The 26,181-nt window shown below is 44.8% G+C and overlaps 1 protein-coding gene, 1 non-coding gene and 1 pseudogene across 2 annotated transcripts in view; 2 read left to right on the top strand and 1 right to left on the bottom strand.

The window, feature by feature from the left end:
• Nucleotides 1-1,175: 1,175 nt before the first annotated feature.
• Nucleotides 1,176-1,260, bottom strand: Trnas-gga (transfer RNA serine (anticodon GGA)). Its single transcript is given in 2 exon segments — nucleotides 1,176-1,210; nucleotides 1,221-1,260. It is a non-coding gene; the product is annotated as a tRNA-Ser (tRNA).
• Nucleotides 1,261-2,845: 1,585 nt separating this feature from the next.
• The window catches only part of LOC126101407 (B lymphocyte-induced maturation protein 1 homolog), an 89,661-nt gene continuing 66,325 nt past the window's right edge, over nucleotides 2,846-26,181 (top strand). Inside the window, exons 1-3 of the mRNA XM_049912070.1 lie at nucleotides 2,846-2,907; nucleotides 17,674-17,912; nucleotides 18,054-18,191. Coding sequence (XP_049768027.1) covers nucleotides 2,846-2,907; nucleotides 17,674-17,912; nucleotides 18,054-18,191 — 439 coding nt within the window. The remainder of the gene's footprint in view (nucleotides 2,908-17,673; nucleotides 17,913-18,053; nucleotides 18,192-26,181) is intronic.
• On the top strand, nucleotides 10,714-10,831 carry LOC126102400 (5S ribosomal RNA; annotated as a pseudogene).

Here is a 26,181-nt window from a genome sequence, read left to right as displayed (position 1 = left end):
TGTGCTTCTAACAACTTATGGAAATGTAGATGAAATAGGATTTTCGTAAGCTACATGCGGAGATTCGCAAATATGGTCCTGAAATTTTTTCTCGCAGTAAAATTACGTTTAGATACTAAAGTGAAGCGTTAATTCGCCAACCAAATTCACATTGATCTTATTTAGTTCCAGATCCGATAGTGTACAGAGAGTTCTGCGCAATTCAGTAATGCAGTAAAGTTAACGTGATGACAACAACTGTTTAGGTATAGTTTTCGTAGCATAATTATCACTTTTACGGATTTGAATAAAGAATATGCATAGGCGATGGAACAAAGGTGCTGAAGCAAGTTTGAGTTTTATATGAAAAATAGCGTTTGCATAAAAGGCGGATCTCATAATAATAAGACCAAGCGAGGTGGCACAGTGGTTAGCACACTGGACTCGCATTCGGGAGGACGACGGTTCAGTCCCGCGTCCGGCCATCCTGATTTCGGTTTTCCGTGATTTCCCTAAATCGCTCCAGGCAAATTCCGGGATGGTTCCTTTGAAAGGGCACAGCCGACTTCCTTCCCCGTCCTTCCCTAATCCGATGAGAGCGATGACCTCGCTGTTTGGTCTCTTCCCCCAAACAACCCAACCCAACCCATAATAATCAGAGCACAAGAATGCAATCAAATTGGGCCTCCAATGCAGTGTAGACACACGTTCGGAGCTAATCTTAGAGGCACAGATCTCATTAAGTTCAAAAGTTTACTTTTACAGAAACCTTATACCCGCAAGTCATCCAAGAGGCAGAGGAAGGTTTTGTCAGGAAATGGTTCAATTTGGGGAAGAAAATCCAATATCTGGAGGAGAATATCGTAACGTAATCACCATCTGTATATTCTCTAACCTACTAATATCTCTGTTTTTCTATACGAATTTACCTGTAAGGGGTAAGAAAGTAGACGAGCAATTGTTGGGTAACTGATTGCTCAGGCGAACCAAGGGGCTACCAGCAGCGTCTCCTCAAAGGCCATTCAACGAAAGTTGCTGCATATGGGCGTTCACAGAAAGGGCATGGTTCGTGCACTCATGCTGATTGGCTCAAAAATGGCTCTGAGCACTATGGGACTTAACACCTGAGGTCATCAGTCCCCCTAGAACTTAGAACTACTTAAACCTAACTAACCTAAGGACATCTCGTACATCCATGCCCGAGGCAGGATTCGAACCTGCGACTCTAGCGGTCGCGCGGGTTCCAGACTGAAGCGCCTAGAACCGCTCGGCCACACGGGCCGGCCATTCTGATTACTGTTCATCGGTGACGAAGGCTGGAATTTGCACGCCAATATCGCAAGTGGACGCCCACTGAAAGGAGAAAGATGGCCTTTTCAGATGAATCACGTTTGATGCCCCGTCGGACAAATGGTCGTTGGTGTGTACAGCGTGATACGCTCGAAAGCAAACAAGGAGGGAACGTTGTGGTCTGCGGAATGTTTTAATGGCATTCATTGGGTGATCTCGTCATTCTAAAAGGCACACTCGATAAACACAAGTCTGCATCTGCCCTTGGGGACCAATCCCACCACTACATGTAGTTTGTTTTTCCTCAGCGCCTTGGCATCTACCAGCAGGACAATGAAACATGACACACAGCTCGCAGAGTACGTGTACGGTTCGAAGAGCACCAGGATGAATTTAGCGCACTTCCCATGCCACCGAACTCGCCAGATTTAAACCTGATCGAGAATCTGTGGGACCACTTCGGTCGGGCTGATCGCACCATGGATCCTCAACAGAGGAACCTGGCGCACTGGTGTCTGTATGGCTCCACATCCCTGTCGGTACCTTCCAGAACCCAAGTTATTCTCTTCTTGCACGTCTCTCGCTGCAAATGTGGTTATCCAGGGTTTTGACAGGAAGTCACATCATGTGGTTATCCAGGGTTTTGACAGGAAGTCACATCAGTGTCACTAGTCAATGTATTTGGCTGATTAAGCGAGTTTGCAGGTCCGAGCAATGCAGTGGCATATCACCTCCAATAGGATTGTGCCTAGTAAAGCAGTGTGCCGTTCGTAGCGTTCGGTTGATGACAACTTTACCAGAGTTCCTTTTAATGAACTCTGTACTTGAAACCGAAAGTTTGTTACTAACATACCTTGCAGAATTTCAAACTTTGTGAAATAAAACAAGGAAGCCTCGCGATCAGGCCCTGAAAACCTAGCGATACTCGACCGGCCGCCGTGTATACTCAGAACATCATCGGATGCGGTATGGAGAAGCTTGGGTAAGCACATCGCACTTTCGGCCGTTGTCGACGGTCCTACGTTGGTACCGTTATCTCCCTACAAGGTAACCCCTCAATTGGCATCACGACAGTGGACTACACCTGATCCAGTCTTCGCACCAAGGAAAAATCCCTGGCAGCTCCAAGAAATGATTCTGGTTCTCCCACGAGGATCTGTCGCGTTGAGCACTCCGCTACAGTTAGTGAAATAGGTAAACTAAAAATTGAACTGGAACAAGAAGTCGTGTTAAAATCACTACTAGCAGCTGCGAAAGAAAAGTTTTTGTTTTGCGAGATGGAGAACGAGTCACATTAGATAACACGTAAGCTATTGACTCGTTTAGCGGTCTTGTTACGTCGTAGAGTGCCTGGGGTAACAGCGTCGTCAGTTCGGGAAGGTCAGTAACGACGACAGAGGCCGCATAGGGAGGGTAACAAAAGGATGGCAGAGACCAAAAAAAGAGTGCGCTGCAAATCGGCAGGGGGCGGCGAAGCGGACGGTAATTGGCAAAAGCCCGCAGGAGGCTGGCAGGCAGCAAGGAGGCGGCGTGGGTCGGCCGTCACGCCGCACAAATATAGCGCGTCGGGTAGGCCATGGCGTCGCCCGGCAACGCGCAGACGACCCCATCGAGCGGCGCGCGGCTGGGCCGAAGTAGGTCAGTAGTGCCAGCATCTAGCACACGCATCGATCGCCACCTCCCGCCACACCGCCGGCGCGCCGCGGTGCACCTTCCGCTCCCCTCCCCCCTTCCCCTCTCCGCCATCCCCTCCCTCCTGCTCGAGCGTCGCGGTCACCCCTCCCGCAACCACTCCTGCCACCACCAGCGTCACTACCTTCACCATCACTGCCACAACCACCAACCACCGCCGCAGCCATCCGGCCGCCAACCAATGCCAGGGCCGCTCCGTCGCGGCAGCAGCGCCGCCACGGCACCTGGCGGCCGCCTGGCGAAACAGGTGGCGCCCTATACTTCCGCCAGGCTCCAGCGCTCGCTCGTCTTTTATTTGCCCCTGTGTTTGTGGTCCACACGGTCTGTCTCAGTAAGGAACAACGCTTTGTGGGGAAGGCAAGGGGATGGGGGGTTAAATTGGCTGCCTGTGCTAGAGGAACAGTCCGATATTTAAAGTATGCCCTCTGTACGTTTTGGTTAAGTGTTTGCAAAGGGGCTCCTCTTCGGGCAGTACACAACTAACAAAATAATTCTCATGGAACGCCACATACCGTGACACCAATGCGGCATGGAGTACCTCTCTCATTTTTATTTCGAAGAGAGGATGTAAATTTAGCGCGATACATTTCCCTTTGACAAAGCTTCAAGTTGCACGGTGTGGACCATCAGCGTTCCTTGGCCTTTTTTAATTGACATTGCTGCTCTCGGTTGTCTATTTGCATGTAACAGCTATCCATAGAGAAGTAACGAAATTTCCTGGCAGATTTCACTCTGCGTACTAAAGTAACATCTGGCAACTGGTCTTGAAGCTGTGAAAATTGAAGGTGGAAAGGAAAGGAAAGGAACCAATAATATCAGCTGCATCAGAACTATATGCAGAATCAGCAGCGACGAGTGAAAATGTGTGTCGGATCGGGACTCGAACCCGGGACCTCCTGCCGACTAGGCAGTTGCGCTAACCACTACACTATCTGGACCCGAAGTTTATCGCCAATACGTGGACTATCTCCGAATGCTTCCCGGCCGACTCACACTCCCAACTAGCGACACCTACCCGAGGTCCCCGTCCATGTCATCCATGCTAGCAAATTTTAGATTCCTGCAGGAGGTCGAATTTTTTGTGTGGAATTTTTGTAGCTAACATGATAATTTGTCGTTTACTTCTTCCCCCCTCCTCCCCCTCCTCCACCACTCCCCCCTTCCCCCCTCCCCCCCCCCCCCCGTCCTCCACCTTTCTCTGATAACTAATAACTCTTTCTAGTCTCATTTCAGTTATCGTAAGAATAAATGGACCGAGCTTTTACTAGCCTCCAAAGGATCGGCTTGAGCAAACGTTTCTCTACGCTCTTGCTTCTGTCTAATTATTAGTTGATGATACCCAGTTAGCCGGCCCAGGTGGCCGAGCGGTTCTAGGCGCTTCAGTCTGGAACCGCGTGACTGCTACGGTCGCGGGTTCGAATCCTGCCTCGGGCATGGATGTGTGTGATGTCAGTTTTAGTTTCTGGAGACTGATGTCCCATAGAGCTCAGAGCTATTTGAACCACTTTGATACCCAGTTACTCATCTGTATCTGCAAGGTAATGCTTTGCTAATGGAAAGAGAGAAATCAGGAAAGTACAAAGGACTCTTTCGTGTCACTGTATCCTGATAACTTTAAGAAACAGGTTTTACTATAGTACTCTGCCCCTTTTATCAGTCTCAAAATTAATGACGTTGTTAATACTACGTTAGTGCTTTGAAGAACACAGTCCAGCATTGTATTTGGTTTACAAACTTCAACAATATACAGCCTTCAATCCCGTTGCGGTCTGTCACAGCGGGAATATTTTAAGATGTAACTGCAGTTTTTTGCAGTAATCGACATATCGCATATTTCAGTAATTTCACCAAATTGTTTACACTACGTTAAATTCGTGGCATATTGCAAAACAAAGACTAAAAGCACGTAAGCATATCTAAGCAGAAGCATCAAATATACTCTCCAGTCCACCCTATAGTCCCATACCCATATCCAATACAACAAAACGAGCCACCGAAATGTTCTTCTCCATTTTATTAGATAGCAAATTTTTCTGAGCTACTATTAAGCCAACCTGTGTGAACGCCGAAAACGCTCCTCCTTGAATATCACTGAAAATAAATTAATGTGTGCAATCGTGAATAAAGCGGGTCCAAAAGCAAGGCACATTCTATTCATTGTAAATAAAAATACGCTGAGCGAAAGACCATTAGAGATTCTCAAAAGTTTCGGGTGACATTAAAAATATTGGCGCCCAATTATTGTCACACAATATCAGATAAAAAAATTAGTATCTTTCACACTCATATGTACAATGAAATTAAAATTTCTTAATACCTAATTTTTAAGAATTTTTTTCAAAGGCATCCATCCCAAACAAACACAAGAAAGCTGAATTACGTCTACCGTCCGTGTCGCAACAGACACGAGGGACATGGAAAACAGTCAACCCTTTATATAGCTACAGTTTCTATTTACGAAACCAAGATGCTGAACTTTCATGAAGGCATTGTATATCTTTCGCAACACAGCTTGACTATGTTGGAAGAAGAGCATTGAAATGCAAAATCGACTAAATCTGCACTTATAAAGTTTTACTTTGAATTAAGCTTTTTTTCAAAAAAATAATTTCATAATCAATGAAAATATTTATAAAAAAGTGTGTTTTTTGCTTTAGAGACTTGCAGTTGGACAACATGTCTTAACGCGTACGTGATTATTATTATTCTTTTTTTCGGTTTTGTTTTTCGTAATTAAATTATTACGAAAATATTAGGCTGTTATTTTTCCATGATAAATTAAATTAGTTATTATTCCAGATAACGCACAACATCTGATCCTTCTAAGCTGAACGAAGCCTGGATAGATAACTATTAAACTCGAGTAATTATTATATGACACAAAAATCTACCCAGTCTAATTTGTGTGAAATATTTTGCATATATTTATGTATTTTTGGCTAAATATGACGTGAACCAATCGTTACTTTAGGTTATAGATTCAGTAAACCTCTAGATTTTTTTTCTTTTTTTAAGGAACATATTACGGTTATCACTTTTAAATATCTTCCATAATCATAAAAAATAACAAATTTAAATTCGTTGAGTTCCATTGATATTCGTAATATATTTTATTGCCACGTGTATGGGTGTCGAACTGCAAATTCTCAAAACTAGTTCCGCACTGTAGCTTCACCTGTCATGAAATAGCTACAGAAGTTCCATTATCCGCTGCGAAAGTTGGCGGAAAATTTCGCGATGCCAAGTTAGCGACTACTGGCGGAACTGCCACGCGCTTGCCATCTAGCGGACATTGATGTAATGAGTCTTTTGTTCCCGTAACGGAACGAGGGAGAGCTTACGCCGGGACGCAGAGTTTCGTCTTATATCCGACGACGTAATTTGATATTATTTAATACAGTTTAATACATTTTTTATGTTTTTAATAATATGCAAAATCTGACTGTATTAACTAGGATAGTTCGTAATCCACGAATCGTGTAATCGGTAGGGCGGTACTATTTGTGAGCGCGCTCGTGTGTGTGTGTGTGTGTGTGTGTGTGTGTGTGTGTGTGTGTGTGTGTGTGTAGCTTTCGTCCAACCGTGAAAATCCGTTGGTGCGGCAGTTGTTGCGACAAAATTATTTGTTCCGTTTTTCCCATCCCCCTCTCGATAGTTCACGTTTCAACGAAAATGGTGACCTCTGACCTATCACCGTATGCTATACATACAGGTTATCACTTGTCCTAGCGTCTGTTACAGACGTTAAAGGATCGACTGTTTCTGAGAAGAGGTCGCGTTTTTTGACGATTCGTACCTGTCACTCCAAATCTGTGCCGAGACGAAGGGAGGAAACGTTTGAAACCTTTGAACTCTCTGATGGATGTGATGTCAAACGCAGGAGCTTGTAACGTAATATCAGGACAACTTCGAGCAAACGACGTTGAGAGGAGACAGTTCACATGTCGCATCTGAGCGACGTGGATAACTTCCCGTTACAAGTACCATTTTACCACTGCAAGCGGTATTCACTGACAGATTTTAGGGTATGAAGTACGATGCGGCTGCTGGCAACAGCCTGCTTTCTAAGTGTATAACTTAGACTTCTGTTTACTTTATTGGTTACAGGACGGTTTACTGAACAACATTACATTAGCATTTACATCATTTGCAGACTAATAATTACAGGTACTAGGAGTAGTATGTTTTTAGGTTGGTTAGTACCTCCATGTTGCAAGAACAAGACATACATGCTTATTTTGAGGTGGGCGGCAGGGCAGGTGTTGAGCTGTGGGACACAAAACGGTTAGCGTATGGCCGGCCGTTGTGACCGAGCGGTTCTAGGCGTTTCAGTCCGGAACCGTGCTGCATCTACGGTCGCAGGTTCGATTCCTGCCTCGGGCATGGGTGTATGCGATGTCCTTAGGTTAGTTAGGTCTAAGTAGTTCTAAGTCTAGGGGACTCATGACCTCAGATGTTAAATCCCACTGTGCTTAGAACTAATTTTTTTTTTTTTTTTTTTTTTTTTTTTTTTTTTTTTTTTTGTATACTGACAGTCGCAGTGAAGTTACGACCATGCTGAAAACATCAGGTTGTAAAGTTTGTATGTACATATTAAAATACCACGTATAAAAATACCTGCAGTTATATCCATGACGTCCTGTAGAGCTATAAGAGGAAATCATTTTGTGGCAGCTTGCAAAAGTCTTGGCTTTTTCTGTACTTTGACAACCACAGTTATTTCTTGTGCTGTGTATTTTTTTTAAATATTACTACAGTATCACGTATATACGCCAGAATATGAGAAAAACTATAACACTGCGTCGCTCTAGTAAAACGTCTGAATTATTCCTAAGAGCCACCACGTCTCCATCGTATTTTTTTCTGACTCGTTAAATTTACTGGTAGCTGTATAACGAAGCTCAGTGGAGAACCTTGCTCGAAACACAGAGATATTACAGTGCTATTCAGCTCTAGAAGGAAGAAATATTACTCCCAGGATACCTTCGGGAGTGGATAAATCTGGGTGTGAGAAAATCCGGCATTGCTTCCTGGGCTGCCGAATGAGTATGGCAATACGAAACGATTTTCGGGTGCCGATCGGTCGCACTCGTGCAGTTAGAGTCCATTTCCGGCAAATGCTACTTCATTTGCGAGTTAATAATTCCGCCGCAGAACGCAGGACCAATTTTAGCGGCGGGTTGTGTTGGACTTTGGTGCACCACCACAAATGCCTCGACACTGCGGTTGACTCGCAAACTGGTCTCGTGTGGCACGTGCAATACACATAGCACCTGCCGTTGGAATTTCAGCTTTGATTGTGTATGTAAATCCTTATAGTCCACGTGCAAAGCACACAGGCGAACGGTGTGCGAGATCAAAGGAGAATTTCATGCAGCCAGCATTTTAGTTTTTATTACAGCTAAACTGTACACACAGTGACTGCATATCGAAGCTGGAAGATACATGTTGAAAAATTGCTCACTTTCCGTTGTCAGCCGTTTTCCCATTTATAATTCCCTCTCCCTCTCCCTCCCTCCCTCCCTCTCACTCCCCCCCCCCGTGTGTGTGTGTGTGTGTGTGTGTGTGTGTGTGTGTGTGTGTGTGTGTGTGTGTGTGTGTTTCGCCATCAGTAGACGTAAATAATACTGACATCATCTCCTCTGTGTTTCCCGGGGAAAAGCTCAATCTCGGGAAAATAATTTTCTCTTTACATATAAAGGCATGATTCTATGAACATCGCGACTTATTGTGTAACAGCTGTGATGTTTAAATAAACACACTGCAGCATCTCATTAAATTTCTCTGATCCAACACAGCAGTACTTAGAAGAATCAGCAATCGCAGAGAGGAAAAAAAAAACATAAATTAATTATGTGACAAGTCAGTTGTGTGCTGTATTCTGAAACACTCCATTCGCGGTTCGTATTTTACCGATTTAACTACCCAAGTGCACCTCGCGGACAGTTCCAAAGATTGTCGACTCTTTATTCCTTCACAATTTCACAGAGTCTTTCTCGCGATGCTGTGATACAAGCAATTCTGAGGGAAATGTTAGCTTACCTGGTCTTGAATCGTATGTTTTGCGAGGGCGTGCTGACAAGCAATGCCTCCGAATTATTTATTCTGTTCTCTGTGTCGCTTGAGGTATAACATGTCATGCATATTATCTTGCAGACTTCCCCGCTGCGCTGAGGCAAGTTGCAAACCTCTGCCGCTAGATGGCTCCGAATTGTAGCGTCTAACATGGCGGTATAAAAAGTAGCTGTGTCGGTGCGTGAGAAAAAACGTGTTCGTCCACCCATTGAGTATCTTCTCCTTCAGTATAATAATGCTAGACCACACACATCGACATCTGCAACAATCCGATGCCTTGGGATCGCTGTCATCGATCATCCGACTTTGCTCCATCCGATTTTAATGTGTTTGCAAAACTAAAACAAAAAATGGTTCAAATGGCTCTGAGCACTATGGGACTTAACATCTGTGGTCATCAGTCCCCTAGAACTTAGAACTACTTAAACCTAACTAACCTAAGGACATCACACACATCCATGCCCGAGGCAGGATTCGAACCTGCGACCGTAGCAGTCGCGCGGTGCCGGAGTGAGCGCCTAGAAAACTAAAACAACGGACAGTTCACTTTGATAGCGATGAAGCCGTACAACCAGAGGTGAGGTTGTCGCTCTGTTAACAAAGTCAAACATCCTACAATGACTGTATCAACAATCTCGTCTCGCGTTCAGAGAAATGTGTCCGCCGCCAGAGTAACTATATTGAGAAATAAATATATAAACATTAAGAATAAAGATATAGTATGTTGCTAATGTTTGTTTTATTTGAAAATCTTTCTGAGTTTTTACATAAAAAAATCAGAGGCATTATTTTTCTATAGGCTCTCGTAGAAGATGAAAGACAGTCATTTCTTCTGATTCACCTTCTTTTCAGTTATTCAGTCTCGTCATCTTTAATCCACTTCTCTCTGTTCCTTTTAGTTAGTCTTCTTAGTTCATCATTCCGATTGTTATACATTTTTTTCTTTTATAGAATGGTCATGCCTCCTTTTCCTGCAATGATAGATTTCATCCAGTGTCCCTAATGTAACACATTCTTCGTTATTGTTTTCTTTTTTACTTCTCCACCATCTTCTAAAATTTTGAGATTTATATTTTTAATTTTGTTCTATTCATCCGATACGTTGAACTGTCTGTTGAATTTTCCACTTTTTCCTTCAATAGTTCACATCTTCCTGAGTTTAACTTACGTCTCTTTTTCTTGTCAGTTGTCTTCTTTTGACATAGTTCAGACGTGTTTGTGTGTCTGCCTCTAGCAAGTTATGATATAATTCAAAAATGTTCAAATGTGTGTGTAATCTTATGAGACTTAACTGCTAAGATCATCAGTCCCTAAGCTTACACACTACTTAACCTAAATTATCCTAAGGAAAAACACACACACACACCCATGCCCGAGGGAGGACTCGAACCTCCGCCGGGATCAGCCGCACAGTCCATTACTGCAGCGGCCAAGACCGCTCGGCTAGTCCCTCTCGACTATGATATGATTCAGTATATGTTACAATTGAGGTTTTCGCCACTTTCAGTCTCTCTCTCTCTCTCTCTTTCTTTACGATGAAATCTGTTTATTACCTTGCAATGTCAGCAGGAGCTTGCCATGTATATAGCCTTAAAACAAGTTTAAATTATTGACGGCGAAGAGAACACAGTTACACTAATTTGTTCTGAAATATAATTGCTATCTAATCTTCCCCTTGCCAACGGCCTTGCCGCAGTGTTAACACCGGTTCCCGTCAGGTCACCGAAGTTAAGCGCTGTCGGGCTGGGCTAGCACTTGGATGGGTGACCATCCGATCTGCCGAGCACTGTTGACAAGCGGGGTGCATCAGCCTTTTTGAGGCAAACTGAAGAGCTACTCGATTGAGAAGTAGCGGCTCCGGTGTCATAAGCTGACATACGGCCGGGAGAGCGGTGTGCTGACCATATACCCCTCCATACCCGCATCAAAACTGGCTCTGAGCACTATGAGACTTAACTTCTAAGGTCATCCGTCAGTCCCCTAGAACTTAGAACTACTTAAACCTAACTAACTTAAGGACATCACACACATCCATGCCCGAGGCAGGATTCGAACCTGCGACCGTAGCGGTCACGCGGTTCCAGACTGTAGCGCCTAGAACCGTTCGGTCACCCCGGCCGGCATACCCGCATCCAGTGACGCATGTAGTCTGAGGATGACACGGCGGCCGGTCGGTCGTTGGGCCTTCATGGCCTGTTCGGGCAGAGTATATATAGCAATCTTCTCCTTATTCGGTGGATTCTATAATCTAAAGATAACACGATGTGTAGATACAAAACCATCGCCAAACAGGCTGTCGATGGGATGATACAGTTCTCTGTAGAAATAAGAACTACATTATGCAGGCTACTATCTCTTATAGTCTCAACGATGGTTCGATAAGTAGCGTCAATTTGTGGTGAGATGATAGAGACGACAATGGCGCGAAACTTTTATTTAAATTTGCTTAAACAGCTTTTACAAGGAGACTCGCTGTTAGCTCAAGATCTCACATGCATTCAACTATACGAAATTGAGGAAGAAGAATGTAACTTGCTTACCTGGGCATTAATTATGTATTGTCACCAGATATATTCGCCAAGACGTATAAATGTCGATATGATAGTGTTCTTGAACTATCATATGTCTATCACTTCAATTTTTTCTTTGCCGTCACAGTGATACTATTCACTTAATTTTTTCGTGCTCTGTGCAGTTAAGGTAGTCGGATTACGCCCACATTAGTCCTCTATCAGTTTCTGTCTCACTCCCCAGTGTTACCGATGCGCGGCACGTTTTTGGTGCCTGGGTACCCAGAGGAGACTCCGTCTATCACGCCCGCAACCGCCAGAGCGATTGGATCGCCGTAGCTCCATCATTTACGCCGCGGTAGTCACGTATGCAGCGACACGCGAAATCCCGTTGTCCCCCGTCCCCTGGCAAATGAGATCGGTATAATCGATGCGTGACAGGTAGCAGCGTTCGCAGACCAAAAGCAAAGTCACGTGCGACAAAACGCGAGCACGCATGCGCATACAAACGACAGATTTGGATCTGCCTGTAGAACCACGTGTCTCCATCGGAATAATATGAGCATGCATATTATCAGGACCTGAAGACGTTTCGTCTTATATAGTCTGTTGTTTCGATGGTTTGTATTCATTCGGAAAGTATCATGTACCGTTGCGGATTGTACACATACATTAATGTATCACATTAATAACAATAAATGGCACAGTACTATCAAACTTTAATCTGTTTCACACGATTTTAAATTCTAAAGTTTGCGATATCGGCCGCTATCCGTTCGCCGTTCTTTCAAATAGGCGCGCCGTCAGTTACGCCGCCGTGTTTCCCACAGCCGCCACCGCGGCATGAGGCCTCTCCCACGAACGGTTACGCCTCTACCAATAAGATGCAAGCATTCTCTCTCCGGAATCCGGCGGCAGGTTGATCTAAGTTTGAACATTCATGAACTGGCCCCATGTTTCGTGCCTGCCTGTTGAATAACATTTAAAGACTTTCATAGTAGCCGGGGCTTGACATCTTCAGAACAGACATTGTACTGAAAAGTCACAGATTTATAACTCTTTTATATATTTATATATTTCCAAATTCACTTCTACCGTCAGCAACTGACGCAGCAACTAAGTTATCTATTATTTCTACTATTTGATATTAGATGTAGAATAAATTATCATCTGAATTGTCTGTTCATGAATGGGATCCCCGCATAGCGTCGAACGGAAGACGTAACAGTATTAATGTAATTACCGCAGTCAGCCACTATTGTTTTCACTATTTTTCTAACGAGACAGTGATTAACTGCTCTTAAATATTTTTTTGGAAAATTATGATTTAGCACAACGGCTGTATTTCACTTTATTAGAACTACCTTTTCAATCAAACAACAGATCATCCTCAGGTATCCACATGCACTGAGAAAGACCGTAAATAGAGACCGTGACCGCAAGGGAAAACAATCATATCATACCGGTACAACATTCGTCATGGCAACCATGCTTACCAAAAATACCAAGTCACTGACAGTTCATCCATCCAGTCCCATCATTTGTATCTAGATCTGCACGGACATTAAGAATGCAGGGTGGTATCCGATTTATACATATGTTAACAGGGCTGCAGTTTGACCTAAATTTTTAGTTTTGCGGTACGTTTAATGAAGGTCATAAAGCTATTGTGCCAAAGCATGATTTTTCAAAAACACTATTGTTTTGTTTTTATATGTCTACAATGCACAAGTTTTCGAGTGGATAACAATCCATATCCTCACGCTCGTGATATAGTTTTCTTTTAAATATGTCTGTCCGAAAGATTCATGCTAATATCCACTGCACTGCATCACAATACCTGTCTCAGAATTTTTCGAAAAAAAAAAGTTATGCAAGACAAATGGATTACGCACTTTTATGTGTAATTGTTCAGATCAGACAGCATTTGGAGTGAAGTGTTGGCAGAAATGCCAACACCTTGTAGTTAGAGGAGGCCGAAATGCACGCTAAGCTCACGCAGGCTGGCGTGAGGTCTGAAACAGGATACGTAATGAATGCTATAAAGAAACGTACGTAGCTTCTGGAATACTTAACTTTAATCCACATTTGTAGAACATCGCTCTTGATGATACATTAATAGAATCTCAATATCTATACTGGTAATGGCGCCTTGCTAGGTCGTAGCAAATGTAGCTGAACGCTATGCTAACTATCGTCTCGGCAAATGAGAGCGTAATTCTCAGTGAACCATGGCTAGCAACGTCGGCTGTACAACTGGGGCGAGTGCTAGTACGTCTCTCTAGACCTGCCGTGTGGTGGCGCTCGGTCTGCAATTACTGACAGTGGCGACACGCGGGTCCGTCGTATACTAGCGGACCGCGGCCGATTTAAAAGCTACCACCTAGCAAGTGTGGTGTCTGGCGGTGACACCACATGGAGAAAGAGACAGATGGGCAAGGAGGGCAGAAAATACTTAAGGAAACATCTCAAAATTCGCTCTAAGAACTTTGGGAGAATTAATGGATAACTCGTCTCGCGATAGGGAATTTAAACCTTATTCCCCTCGAAATTCGGCCTGAAAGTTCCGAGGATTCGCTCAAAGCTCTAACAGCGAATTCGAAGATGTTTCCTTAAGCGGTCTCTGCCGCCTCCCCTCCTCTTCCTGTGCCTCTTTCACCCAAATCCTTTCTGATCTGTACAGTTACTATTGCCTGCCCCTATCGTATTCGCGTATCACTTAAAAGTATTACGTTTTCTTACATTTTTTACGGCTTACATTTTCTTACATTTTTTACGGCTTACATTTTTACATTAGCTGCAGTGTAGATACAATTGATTTTGTGTGTGTGTGTGTGTGTGTGTGTGTGTGTGTGTGTGTGTGTGTGTGTGTTTGTGTGCGTGTGTGTTTATTCTGTTAACTCTGAACGACTCGTACGAACGGTTAGCAACGTTTTCCGTGTTGTTTATGTGCCTATTGATCTCCCAAGGCCTAGAGATTGTTATTTTTACTCCTTCGTATATTTATATTAAAGGAGTATAATATTTGCGTGATCCACCATTTGTCTAGATTTATAGACCAGGATTTAACGAGAACGAGCCACCTTCTATGTCGTGTGGTTCGCATTGTGAAAGGTAGCCTACTCATTCAAATCTCAAATTAGCAACAGTTCAAAAATGGTTCAAATGGCTCTGAACACTATGGGACTTAACTTCTGACGTCATCAGTCCCCTAGAACTTAGAACTACTTAAACCTAACTAACCTAAGGACATCACACACATCCATGCCCGAGGCAGGATTCGAACCTGCGACTGTAGCGGTCGCGTGGTTCCAGACTGTAGCGCCTAGAACCGTTCGGCCACCCAGGCCGGCTTAGCAACCGTCATTTACGTTCCCGCGAGAAATGATACAAACGGAAAGCAACCGTTCTGTAGTTGTAATTCCCCTCATTCGCACAAATTTTTGTGACGAAATGGCGAAAAACTTAAGAATATGAGCAACTGGACGGGGGTTCGAAACCAGTAAAGGAGCCTTTTGTCGCTAGGAGACCATTACGGAGATGCTCAACAAACTCCAATGGCAGACACTGCAAGAGTGACGTTGTTCACCACGGAGTGGTTTACTACTGAATCTCCAATGGAGTGCGTTCCGGAAGAGTCGGTCTAACCATATTACTTCTTCCCACATACGTCTCACTACATGATCCTAACGAGAGGATTCGAGAAATTAGAGCTATTACTGAGGTTCAACAGCAATCACTGTTCCTAGGCGCCATTCGTGAACAGAAGAGGAAAGGGAGGAGGTATCATACGGAGGTACCAGGCGTACGTTCCGCCACACACCGTCAGGTGGCTCGCGGAATACAAATGTAGGTGCAGAATACGCTATCCGATCAAAAGTATCCGGACACACCTATGTAATATCGGGCTGGCGACGAGAGACCTACCAGCCATTATTAAAGGAGCCGGGGTGTGTTTTGTTGTCAGCAGAGAAGCACTAACTGCAGCGTGAGTGGGCCGGGAGAGCTGAGTGACTTGGGATGCTGTCTAGGTACTCACTGGATGTCACGCGAGTAACAAATCGATCAGGGACATTTCAACCGTTCTAAAGCTGCTCAAGACGGCTGTTGGTGATGCGAGTGTGGAGTACAAACGTGAAGGAACAACCACTGTTAACAACCTCATGGACTGGCAGGCACGGACCGCTTAGCATGAAATCAACGGACGGCTCCACCCGTGAATAGTGATGTAAAATGCCCGGGCATTTACACGATGGAGCAAATGCCCAGGATAAGTGCCTGCGTAAATGCCCAAAATTCACAAATGCCTTGGCATTTATACATTTTAAAGATTAATTGATAACCGACGGCCGGCCGGAGTGGCCGAGCGGTTCTAGGCGCTGCAGTCTGGAACCGCGCGGCCGCTACGGTCGCAGGTTCAAATCCTGCCTCGGGCACGGGTGTGTGTGATGTCCTTAGATTAGTTAGGTTTAAGTAGTTCTAAGTTCTAGGGGAGTGATGACCCCAGAAGTTAAGTCCCATGGTGCTCAGAGCCATTTGAACCATTTTTTTGAGAACAGACGCTTAAAAAAAAATTAAGCCAGTGTATGGGAGGGCCATCGACAGCCAGGCAGTCGGGTGCGTTTCACTAGATTTTGTTTATCCTTCTCTATCGCTATCGCTTGCGCCTTGTCCCGCAGATACGCAGGGTCGGCCATGGTTAATCGCATTTGGCATGTTAATTTTAAGGGGTGGCCGGATTTCCTTCCTGCCGCCACCCCGTACCCCCCAGGACGGAAATAGTGTACCCCAACTGTCTGTGTCTAGTGGAATCCATGAAATAGTGTGAATGTGTTCAGATGTCTGCGAGCTGTGTAACTGTGGCGGGACATGGGACCAGCCCAGTATTCACCTAGCGGGATGTGGAAAACCGCCTAAAAACCACATCCAGGCTGGCCGGCACACCGGCTCTCGTCGGTAATCCGCCGGGCGGACTCGATCCGGGGGCCGGCGCGCCCACCCGAGTCTAAGGAAGCAGCGCGTTAGCGCTCTCGGCCACCCTGGCGTGTTTTGCTTATCCTTCTCTCACGAGCATAGAGAGAGAGATATGCAGTGGAGGCAGTATAATTTTTGTACAGTCTACCTGTTCTCTAGGGTTATACATTCGGTTTAGCGATAACAGCCACACACATCTCGTTATGTTGATACTGTCAGAGGTACTACTTCAAATCCGAACCTGGCATTGCTTTCCCTGAGTGATGTGAAGTATTAAAAAAAATGGTTCGTATCTTGTATTTTTCCCAGGGCTCTGAAAACATTTTGCAAAGAAATGACTGTAAAAATTCTGGATGAGCGTAGCCGGACCTTAGCCATAACTTCAAAATCCACTTATATCAATCGACCATTATACCTGTAATGTTATATGGATGTGAAACATTAATATTTAGAAAGAAAGATGAAGAAAAACTGTTAATATTCGAAAGAAAAGTACTAAGGAATATTTTTGGACCTGTATATGACGAAAATAACATGGAATGGAGAATAAGAAGAAATGAAGAATTAGGAGGGCTGTACAAACACCAGTACTTCGTCGAAGTGTTCAAGAGGAGAAGATTGAATTGGGCCGGCCATATAGCAAGAATGACAGAGAATAGACTACCTAGAATGGCATTCAGCAGAACAATAGAAGGAACGAGAAGAAGAGGGAGACCCAGGATCAGATGGGGGTATAACATTCGGGAGGACACAATGAGGATGAACAGCAGCAGCAACTAGACAAACAGCGCACTGGACAGGCAGAAGTGAAAGAGGCTCATAGAGCAGGCGTATGGTCGATAAGGCCCTTGACACATGTAAAGTAAAGTAACTAAAGTAGCCGGACCTGGCTTCCAAACCAATACTCTCGAATCGACCGCAGCTAGGAAGATAGGTATGTGTGACTTGGATTTTCTTATCTCTGACTCATTCTGCGTATGGAAAGTGATCTTTCTGTAGTATTATGACCATATTTCTCCTAAATTTTAAAAGAAAGTGATGGGAAAGCGTTTCACGTAAGAGTAGTGGAATGGAGGTTCGAACCCAGTACCCTCGAATCGAAACGGCGGCCAGCCATTTCTGTAGTAAATTTTGCGGTATCTGTCGGAAGCAGAGTAGCGCAGAGCCGCGGCTGTAACAGGCCGGGCTCACGCGACGCGACGCAGTTGCGTGCGGCGTTTGGGCAGTTCCCCCTGAACACGCAGCCAGACGGCGGCTGTGCAGCCAGACAACGCACACAACCGCGCGTCGGGCGCATCGCCGGCGGCTGCACTCCTCCACACCCCTCTCCAGCCCCCGCCCACCACGCCCACCCCCGCCCCCGCACCAGAGCCCCTGTGTCTGCCACGTGCCGCATATCGATTTCCGCCGTCGCCGGGGTTTGGGTACCGGACCGCTCCGCTGTGCTGTGCACGCGCGCCGCGACACACACACACACACACACACACACACACGAGGGCGCACGCAGCACGCGCACACGCACTGCAGCTGCAGCGGGGGCGGCGTCGGCGGCGGCGGCAGCGGCAGCTTCGCACGCGCACACCAGACCGCCCTGGGGTAGGCTCGCGCGCCGCGGCGCTGCCGACTGGGCCGTCCTCGGCCGATGTCATTGCCAAGGTCACGCGAGGCTGGGTCAGCCCGCTTGCTCCGTAGGCTCCCAGCCTCGGCGCACAAAACTCGACCTTAGCCCACTTTGCCCGCTCTTTCACGTGCCTCGCATCAATGGCTATTTATTCACGCACTCGAGATGCATTAACCGCCCTGTCAACAGGCGAGAAAACCACAGAGTAAGAATCTCTACGGACTGAGCATTTTTGTGCGGAGAACGTAGTTTCTGTTGCCCACTTACACTACTTGCAAAGTCACGTGACCAACTGAGGTGGTCCGGTGGTTAGCACATTGGACTCGCATTCGGAAGGGCGACGGTTCAGATCCTTGTCCAGCCATCCTGATTTAAATTTTCCGTGTTTTCCCTAATTGGCCTCAGGGGAATGCTGGGCTGGTTCCTCCGAAAAAAAATGGTTCAAATGGCTCTGAGTACTATGGGACTTAACATCTGAGGTCATCAGTCCCCCAGAACTTAGAACTAGTTAAACCTAACTAACCTAAGGACATCACGCACATCCATGGCCGGCCGGAGTGGCCGAGCGGTTCTAGGCGCTTCAGTCTGGAACCGCGCTGCTGCTATGGTCGCAGGTTCGAATCCTGCCTCGGGCATGGATGTGTGTGATGTCCTTAGGTTAGTTAGGTTTAAGTAGTTCTAAGTCTAGGGGACTGACGACCTCAGATGTTAAGTGCCATAGTGCTTAGAGCCATTTGAACCATTTGAACACATCCATGCCCAAGGCAGGATTCGAACCTGCGACCGTAGCGGTCACGCGGTTCCAGACTAAAGCGCCTAGAACTGCTCGGCCACTCCGGCCGGCCGTTCCTCCGAAAGGACAGGACTGAAGCAATGAGCGTGCGAGGTGATGCAGTTGTTAGCACATTGGGCTCACATTCGGGAGGACGACAGTTCAAATCCCGGTGCGGCCATTTTCGTGGTTTCCCTAACCCGCCCTTGGCAACTGCCGGAATGATTCCTTCGAAAAGGATGCGGCTGATTTTCTTTCCCATCCTTTCATAATCCGAGGTAGTGCTCCGCCTCTAAAGACCGTGCTGTCGACGGGACGTTAAAATTCAGTCTTCCTTTCTCCCCTCCTTCCGTTTCAAATGATTTCATCTCCCTTTTTCCAGAGTTGCGTAATTTTTTAGATGAAAATATTTAAGGTTGAGAAACGTGCAAACTTCGTTCTGCTAATATTTGGACCAACGTCAGGAAAAAACTGAGTTGCGTCCATAAGACATACTTGTATGTAGGAAACCAGATACTAGAAACACAGATACCCTCAAGACTGACAGAATTTTTGGCCACGACATTACATGAAAAATGTCATATGGAGCGCCCATCGCTCGTGTTATACACTAACCATGTTGTATTGCAGTATTAAATTACAATTTACCTGGTGGATTGTATCAGATATGCTGGCTAATAAATGTTTTACACATTCGTTATGTACTGTGTTTGGTAAAAGAAAGATAAACAAGCTACGAAACCAAAATTTCCCACCCGACGTTTTATAAATCGAGTTTTGTTTCTGTTACTGCGATGTAATCGTGTTGTGAAATATCATAATCTGCGAAACAAAAATTTTATATTTAAAAATATTGTCGGTAAGAGCATTGTGCACTGAAAACAAAGTTCCAATTGCGTGCCTCGGTCGCGCACACAATTTTATCCTGTGTGCCGGCCGGAGTGGCCGTGCGGTTCTGGGTGCTTCAGTCTGGAACCGAGCGTCCGCTACGGTCGCAGGTTCGAATCCTGCGTCGGGCATGGATCTGTGTGATGTCTTAGGTTAGTTAGGTTTAATTAGTTCTAAGTTCTAGGCGACTGATGACCTCAGAAGCTAAGTCGCATAGTGCTCAGAGCCATTTGAACCATTTTTTTTTTTTATCCTGTGTAGAAGTTGAAAAAAAGCGCACATTCCGCTGAGGAGCGGAATGGAACTCCAGACCCATATTACGTATGTCCCCTTTTGGAACGAGTTATACACCTAAAAAGTAGTGCAGAATGGTTTCGTACTTAAGACTACTGCCACTCAGTCTGACGATCGCGCAATGTACAGGGCGTGTCCGAAAAGTAATTCGTCGCAATTTTCTCTGACACAGTTGTCGGACCGATTGAGGTGGGTGGAGGGGGATCCTTAGCTATCCAGTGGTAGGTCGCCCAAATGCCTCCGTGTTCTTGGTGCGTTAAGACGGCTTCTTCCAGAACCTCTACGTCGCGTCGAACCTACTATGGAGAAATCCTTAGAGCAACGCTATGCGATAAATTTTTCAGTGAAGCCCAACAAGACGCCTCTGGAAACTCAAAGAATGTTTAAGGAAGCCTTCAGGGATATTGTCTTTCTGGTCGCAGCCAAACAGGTGGCACAAGATGTTTGGAGAATGTCGGGGTGGAGATCACCCCCGAGGCCCGAGAGGGACGTCCCGTAAACATCTCGAACGGACGACCATGTGCCTCATGTCGCCAGTTACTGAATTCAGACCGTCGAACAAGTTTTTCGATTGATGCCGGAAAAATCTCAGTTTTACAAGGCAGTACTTCAGAGTCGGCCGCGTTCGAAAGGAGTTTGGTGTATCGTGGAAACTGCAAAACGACGGACTTTATTTTTGTTTCTTCGGCTGAACAGGGATCTCGGATGAAAGCATCTCGATTCAGTGGATAATGTGCAAGCTACTTCGAAGAAATACGAGCAATAAGTTTTTTAAAAAATGTAACGCACTCCTTTCCGGCCAAACCTTTTACGTCAGAACACTTCCATCAAAAATGGTTCAAATGGCTCTGAGCACTATGGGACTTAACATCTATGGTCATCAGTCCCCTAGAACGTAGAACTACTTAAACCTAACTAACCTAAGGACATCACACAACACCAAGTCATCACGAGGCAGAGAAAATCCCTGACCCCGCCGGGGAACACTTCCTCCACTCGCCGTAGGTAAACTGGTGGTAAAAGCGGGTCCCATCACTACAATTCGAACCAGCTATTTCTGGTCGAATGCCACTATATTATCGTTCTTACACTGATGATCTATGTTAGGGGGGCGGGGAGGCTAATATGGAGTACAACTAAATGAAGATAATCCTTCAGCCATACTGCGCACGGTGAGGATGAGCTATGATTATGTCCATACAGACAAGCATTTTTATACAGTATTGTCTATTTTAAGGCGATTCCCGGCGGCGTCAGGGTTTTTCTCTGCCTCGTGATGACTGGGTGTTGTGTGCTGTCCTTAGGTTAGTTAGGTTTACGTAGTTCTACGTTCTAGGGGACTGATGACCATAGATGTTAAGTCCCATAGTGCTCAGAGCCATTTTTCTATTTTAAGGCGAATTTTTGACGCTTTAACTTCCGGGAGCTCTTACACTTGTGAACAGTCGTTTAACAATACTCAAATAAAATATTTGAAAGATCAACGTCTCTTCAGGTACATCTTTTGTTGTTAAAAGTTCGGAACTTCACAGACAATTTTGACAGCGGTACAGATCGTAAACGGTTTAACCTCTACGTGTCTCTCAGACAAGAACGTTTCTTCCCGTTAATGCTCGATAGTTTTCAACAAGTTGACCCATCTGAATCGCACTGATGAATGCCAGAAATGAAGCCCATACGTTGCCAGCTCGCACAGACATTTTGTATTAGAGCAGATAAGACTTCGCAGCTAGAGCACACCAATGGAACAGTGCGCCGAGCTTCAAAATTCTACACTGTGCATAGCTATGTATTGTCCTCACATAGTCGTTTTTATGCGATCTGGAAATCCTTCTTGGTGCGCGTAATGTTTGGCGTTTTTGAACTGATGCGAAATCACACAATGGCTGGCTTATCCGTCGCTGGAATAAACGTGTTTTGCCACCTTCCTCGCGTGCCAACGCCTGCGCTGCGCGGAAAATATTGTTAAGCGCACGACACCGCCATGGATAAAAGCTCTCCTAAAATTTACTCTGCAACCCTTAATCATTTATTCTGGTTCAGTTACAATAGTTGTTTTACAAGAGATCGCTCGCCGAAACTGTTTGCTTGTGGGCACGAGTGGACAACACTAACAGTGCAGGTACCGTCATGCTAGGTTTTTTACAAGTGGATATCCTCCGCTAAACACGCAAAGCAGTACCACCGAATGGGGAAAATCTTTATTCCAGTATTGGACACAACTGCATGGGCGCTTCTGGCACTTTCGGACGCACCGAGTTATAACAAAAACGTAGAGCACTCGAAACAGGACTCTCAATTTGATCGTAAAGTAGTTACTGAGTCACTTACTTTTTCGCTTCGGACCGGCAGACGGTAAGTCAACTTTATGATATCCCATTTCTCCTTCACTTGTTTACTTCTTTCATTTCCCTTAGTTGCTATTACTTTTCTTAATTGCATTCCCTGACTTTTTTTTTATCTCCGGGGCTGTTTCACTTTCTAATACCATGTTCATATTTTGTTATACAGTATAATTCACTCATTGCTTATTTGTACCAATTTCATTAAGATTTTCGTGTCCGTTCCTAAATATTATAGGTTTAATTCTTGAAAGTATTCCTTAATATTTTTGTGAGTTTGCCAAGATTCATTCGTTGGAAGTTTCCGTAAAATACTAATAATTTTATCTTAATTACATCTAATTATTCCGAGGTGTTGGAACGCTTGTTCCTTACCTCTTAACTAAAATTTTTTCTCCCTTGTTGTTTGTTTTTCTTTTATCGTTGCTAAGTCTGCGAATAATTATTAAAATTGAGCTGAATAGCTCTACTGTGATACTAAATTTCTAAAGAGTGTTTTCTTTGCTTTTGTAACTGTCTTTTGTTTGCTGAAAAGCGAAGTCCTTCTTTCGACGATTTCGCTAAGGTACTTACATATGTTGGGTTTCCCGATTTTTTTGATGGTGCCGTTTTATGCTTAGCTAAGCTAGCAACTGAGCCAGTAGTGGAAGGAAAAATGTTAGACCGTCTTCCTCACTTTCTCATTAGACATTATGTGAACTTGTTTGTGGTTAGAGTATTTTAGTTACTGTAATGCGTAACAGAAATTTTTAGTTTGCATTAAAAAATAAGGCAGGACTGTTAAAAGAAAGCCGCTATTAACAGAATGGATACTAGTTCGAACCCCGCTCAATGTGCACGTGTACACTTTTCCATTTTATTTCAGATCTCTCCGTATAACGAGCGACACAGCGTTTTATCATTTCCTCCCTGGCTTTGGTAAGAAGATGAGGCTTCGCAGTGCTGAATAGTGCAATAACCGCCTATGCACTCTCCGTATGGCTAGGATGGGGCCCACTTGCCGTGAGTGGTTTCGATCGCTCGGCTAAAAAGATGCACCATTCACAATGAATAACACAGATACCGAGGTGGGAAGTAAAAAAATGGGTATGCTGATAGCTAAAAGACGAATGAAGACTATCGGGGAAGACGTTGAGTCATATTCCAGAAGATATGGTTATATTTCAAAAGACATATTCGTTTCTAACTAGCAGAATATTTACATTTTTTATGATCTGCTGACTAATTTAAAATGCACAGTAAATCAAAAGCAAAAAAAGAATCATTGTGAGCAACAATATGTATTGTAACCTAATTAAAAATCCTGTGCTCTGTTCTTTTGCGTATGTAATTCCTTCTTGTATCCACCATGCGTGGACTCTCACTGACTTGGTGACGAACATTTTTGTCTTCTCATTCCACATCCAGTAACTACATTTTTCATATCTCTTAGCTCTAACACTCTTGGTTGGTTTGGGGAAGGAGACCAGACAGCGTGGTCATCGGTCTCATCGGATTAGGGAAGGATGGGGAAGGAAGTCGGCCGTGCCCTTTCAGAGGAACCATCCCGGCATTGGCCTGGAGTGATTTAGGGAAATCACGGAAAACCTAAATCAGGATGGCCGGACGCGGGATTGAACCGTCGTCCTTCCGAATGCGAGCTCTAACACTCTTTGATGCTAATTTCATGACCTCTGAGTTACCCCGTTTCCCATTATAGACATTTATTTGTGTTTGTGTGGATACACGTAGGTGAAAAGTGAAGAGAAATTCAGAACTATAAAGGTCTCAACATTATGTCGACTTCCAGATTACGAAGAGACGCATACGACAGACACTGACTTACGAAAGAGAACCATATGAGTTTGGAAAAGTGCGATACTGCAGGCCAGTGACTTTCGAGAGCGCTTTCTTGGATTTTATAACAGCAACTTGACAGTAAGAAAACCAGCTGAGTAATAAAGACAAAATAACAACAACCTCTCACGAAAAAAAAGTCATTTATTCACTTTGGCTTCCGTAACTAATGTCAACAGGAGTGATCTAATCTCACGCCTGATTGATGCTTTAGTAATGCTTGCGAATACTGATGCTCAGCATCTGACACATGTATAATTTGTATAAACAAACTAGTTATCCGTCTGGACTGCGTGAGAAGTGATTTTAGTCGATTCTGAGAAGACGTAGAGAGATGGGGGGAAGGAGGGGGAGGAGGAGGAAGAGAGAGAGAGAGAGAGAGAGAGAGAGAGAGAGAGAGAGAGAGAGAGAGAGAGAGATCGTCTCCTTACCGTTCAATCAGTTTCTTTGTGCTGGCGTCCATAAACGTAATATACTTCAGCGAAAAAAGCTTCCAAAAATTTTTGATTTCATTACGCCGCTTCTGACAGATTTCGGCCTTTATATATCGTGGCATAAAAACTCGTGTACATGTGTGCCAAATACATTCCAGGTCGTAGGCTGTCTTTGTCCCACAGGCATTTAATTTTAGACAAGCAGAAGGATAAACTAGCTTCGGAAACGCTTGTATCTCAGAGCTTAGAGCTCAGTGGATCTCTCTGGACAAAATTACAGAATGAAGCAAGGTTAATGACTGACTACTCTGAAAGGGATTCGGAGATTCTAAAATATCTTTTACTCAGTATCAACAAAAAACGTACTGACGGTCTTCGATAAACAAGACATTTATTAAACCTATGTTACAATATTGAAGAAAATACACTCGAATGACAAAAGTTGTGCGATATCGTGAAGCACCTCATTTCATCCGGGGTAGTACAGCATCTCGACGTAGTCAACAAGTTGTCTGGAAATCCCTTGCAGGAATATTGAGCCGTGCTGCCTCCATAGCCGTTCATAATTGCGAAACTGTTGCCGGTGTAGGATCTTGTGCACGAACAGACCGACCCCATCATCATGTTCCATAAATGTCCGATGGGATCCATGTCGGGCGATCTGGGTGGCCAAATCATTAGCTGAAATTTTCCGGAATGTTCTTCAAATCAGTCACGAACAATTGTGGTCGGTGACATGACATAGTTTTCGGCAACATGAAGTGCGTGAACAGCTGTAAATGGTCTCCAAGCAGGCGAACACAACCATTTACAATTAATGATTGGTTCACCTGCACCAGAGGACGCAGTACATTCCATTTGGACACAGCTCACACCATTTAGTAGCCTCCAATAGTTTGCACAATGCCTTGTTGACAACTTGCGTTCATGGCTTCGTGGGCCGGCCGGGGTTGGCTGAGCGGTTCTAGGCGCCACAGTCTGGAACCGCGCGACCGCTACGGTCGCAGGTTCGAATCCTGCCTCGGGCATGGATGTGTGTGATGTCCTTAGGTTAGTTACGTTTAAGTAGTTCTAAGTTCTAGGGGATTGATGACCTCAGAAGTTAGGTCCCATAGTGCTCAGAGCCATTTGGACGATTTACAGATATGAGTGGCTTATGACGATCTACTGCTCCATTATACCCCATTACTTTCGACTCCCTGCGCAGAGCCATTGTGCTAGCTAGACTGCTACTAGCACTTTGGAACTCACGACTGGTTCTTTTCGCTGATTTACACCCACCTTCCGCAAAGCTCGACGCTCCCTGTCCTGAAGTACCTGCTTCTACCTGTATTTGACTTAACTGTGGTCGTTACTTCGCTTTTCTTTGTCACAATCACACTCAACAACCGTCGACTCGGGCAGCTTTAGACTGGTTGAAATGTTCCTGACGGGTCTGATATTCAGTTGACATCCAATGGCTAGACCAAGTTGG

The sequence above is a fragment of the Schistocerca cancellata genome, chromosome 9 (assembly GCF_023864275.1).
Source record: "Schistocerca cancellata isolate TAMUIC-IGC-003103 chromosome 9, iqSchCanc2.1, whole genome shotgun sequence".
NCBI classification, from domain to species: domain Eukaryota; kingdom Metazoa; phylum Arthropoda; class Insecta; order Orthoptera; family Acrididae; genus Schistocerca; species Schistocerca cancellata.
Note: the sequence above shows the minus strand (reverse complement) of the source record. Positions and strands in the feature narration are given on the sequence as shown.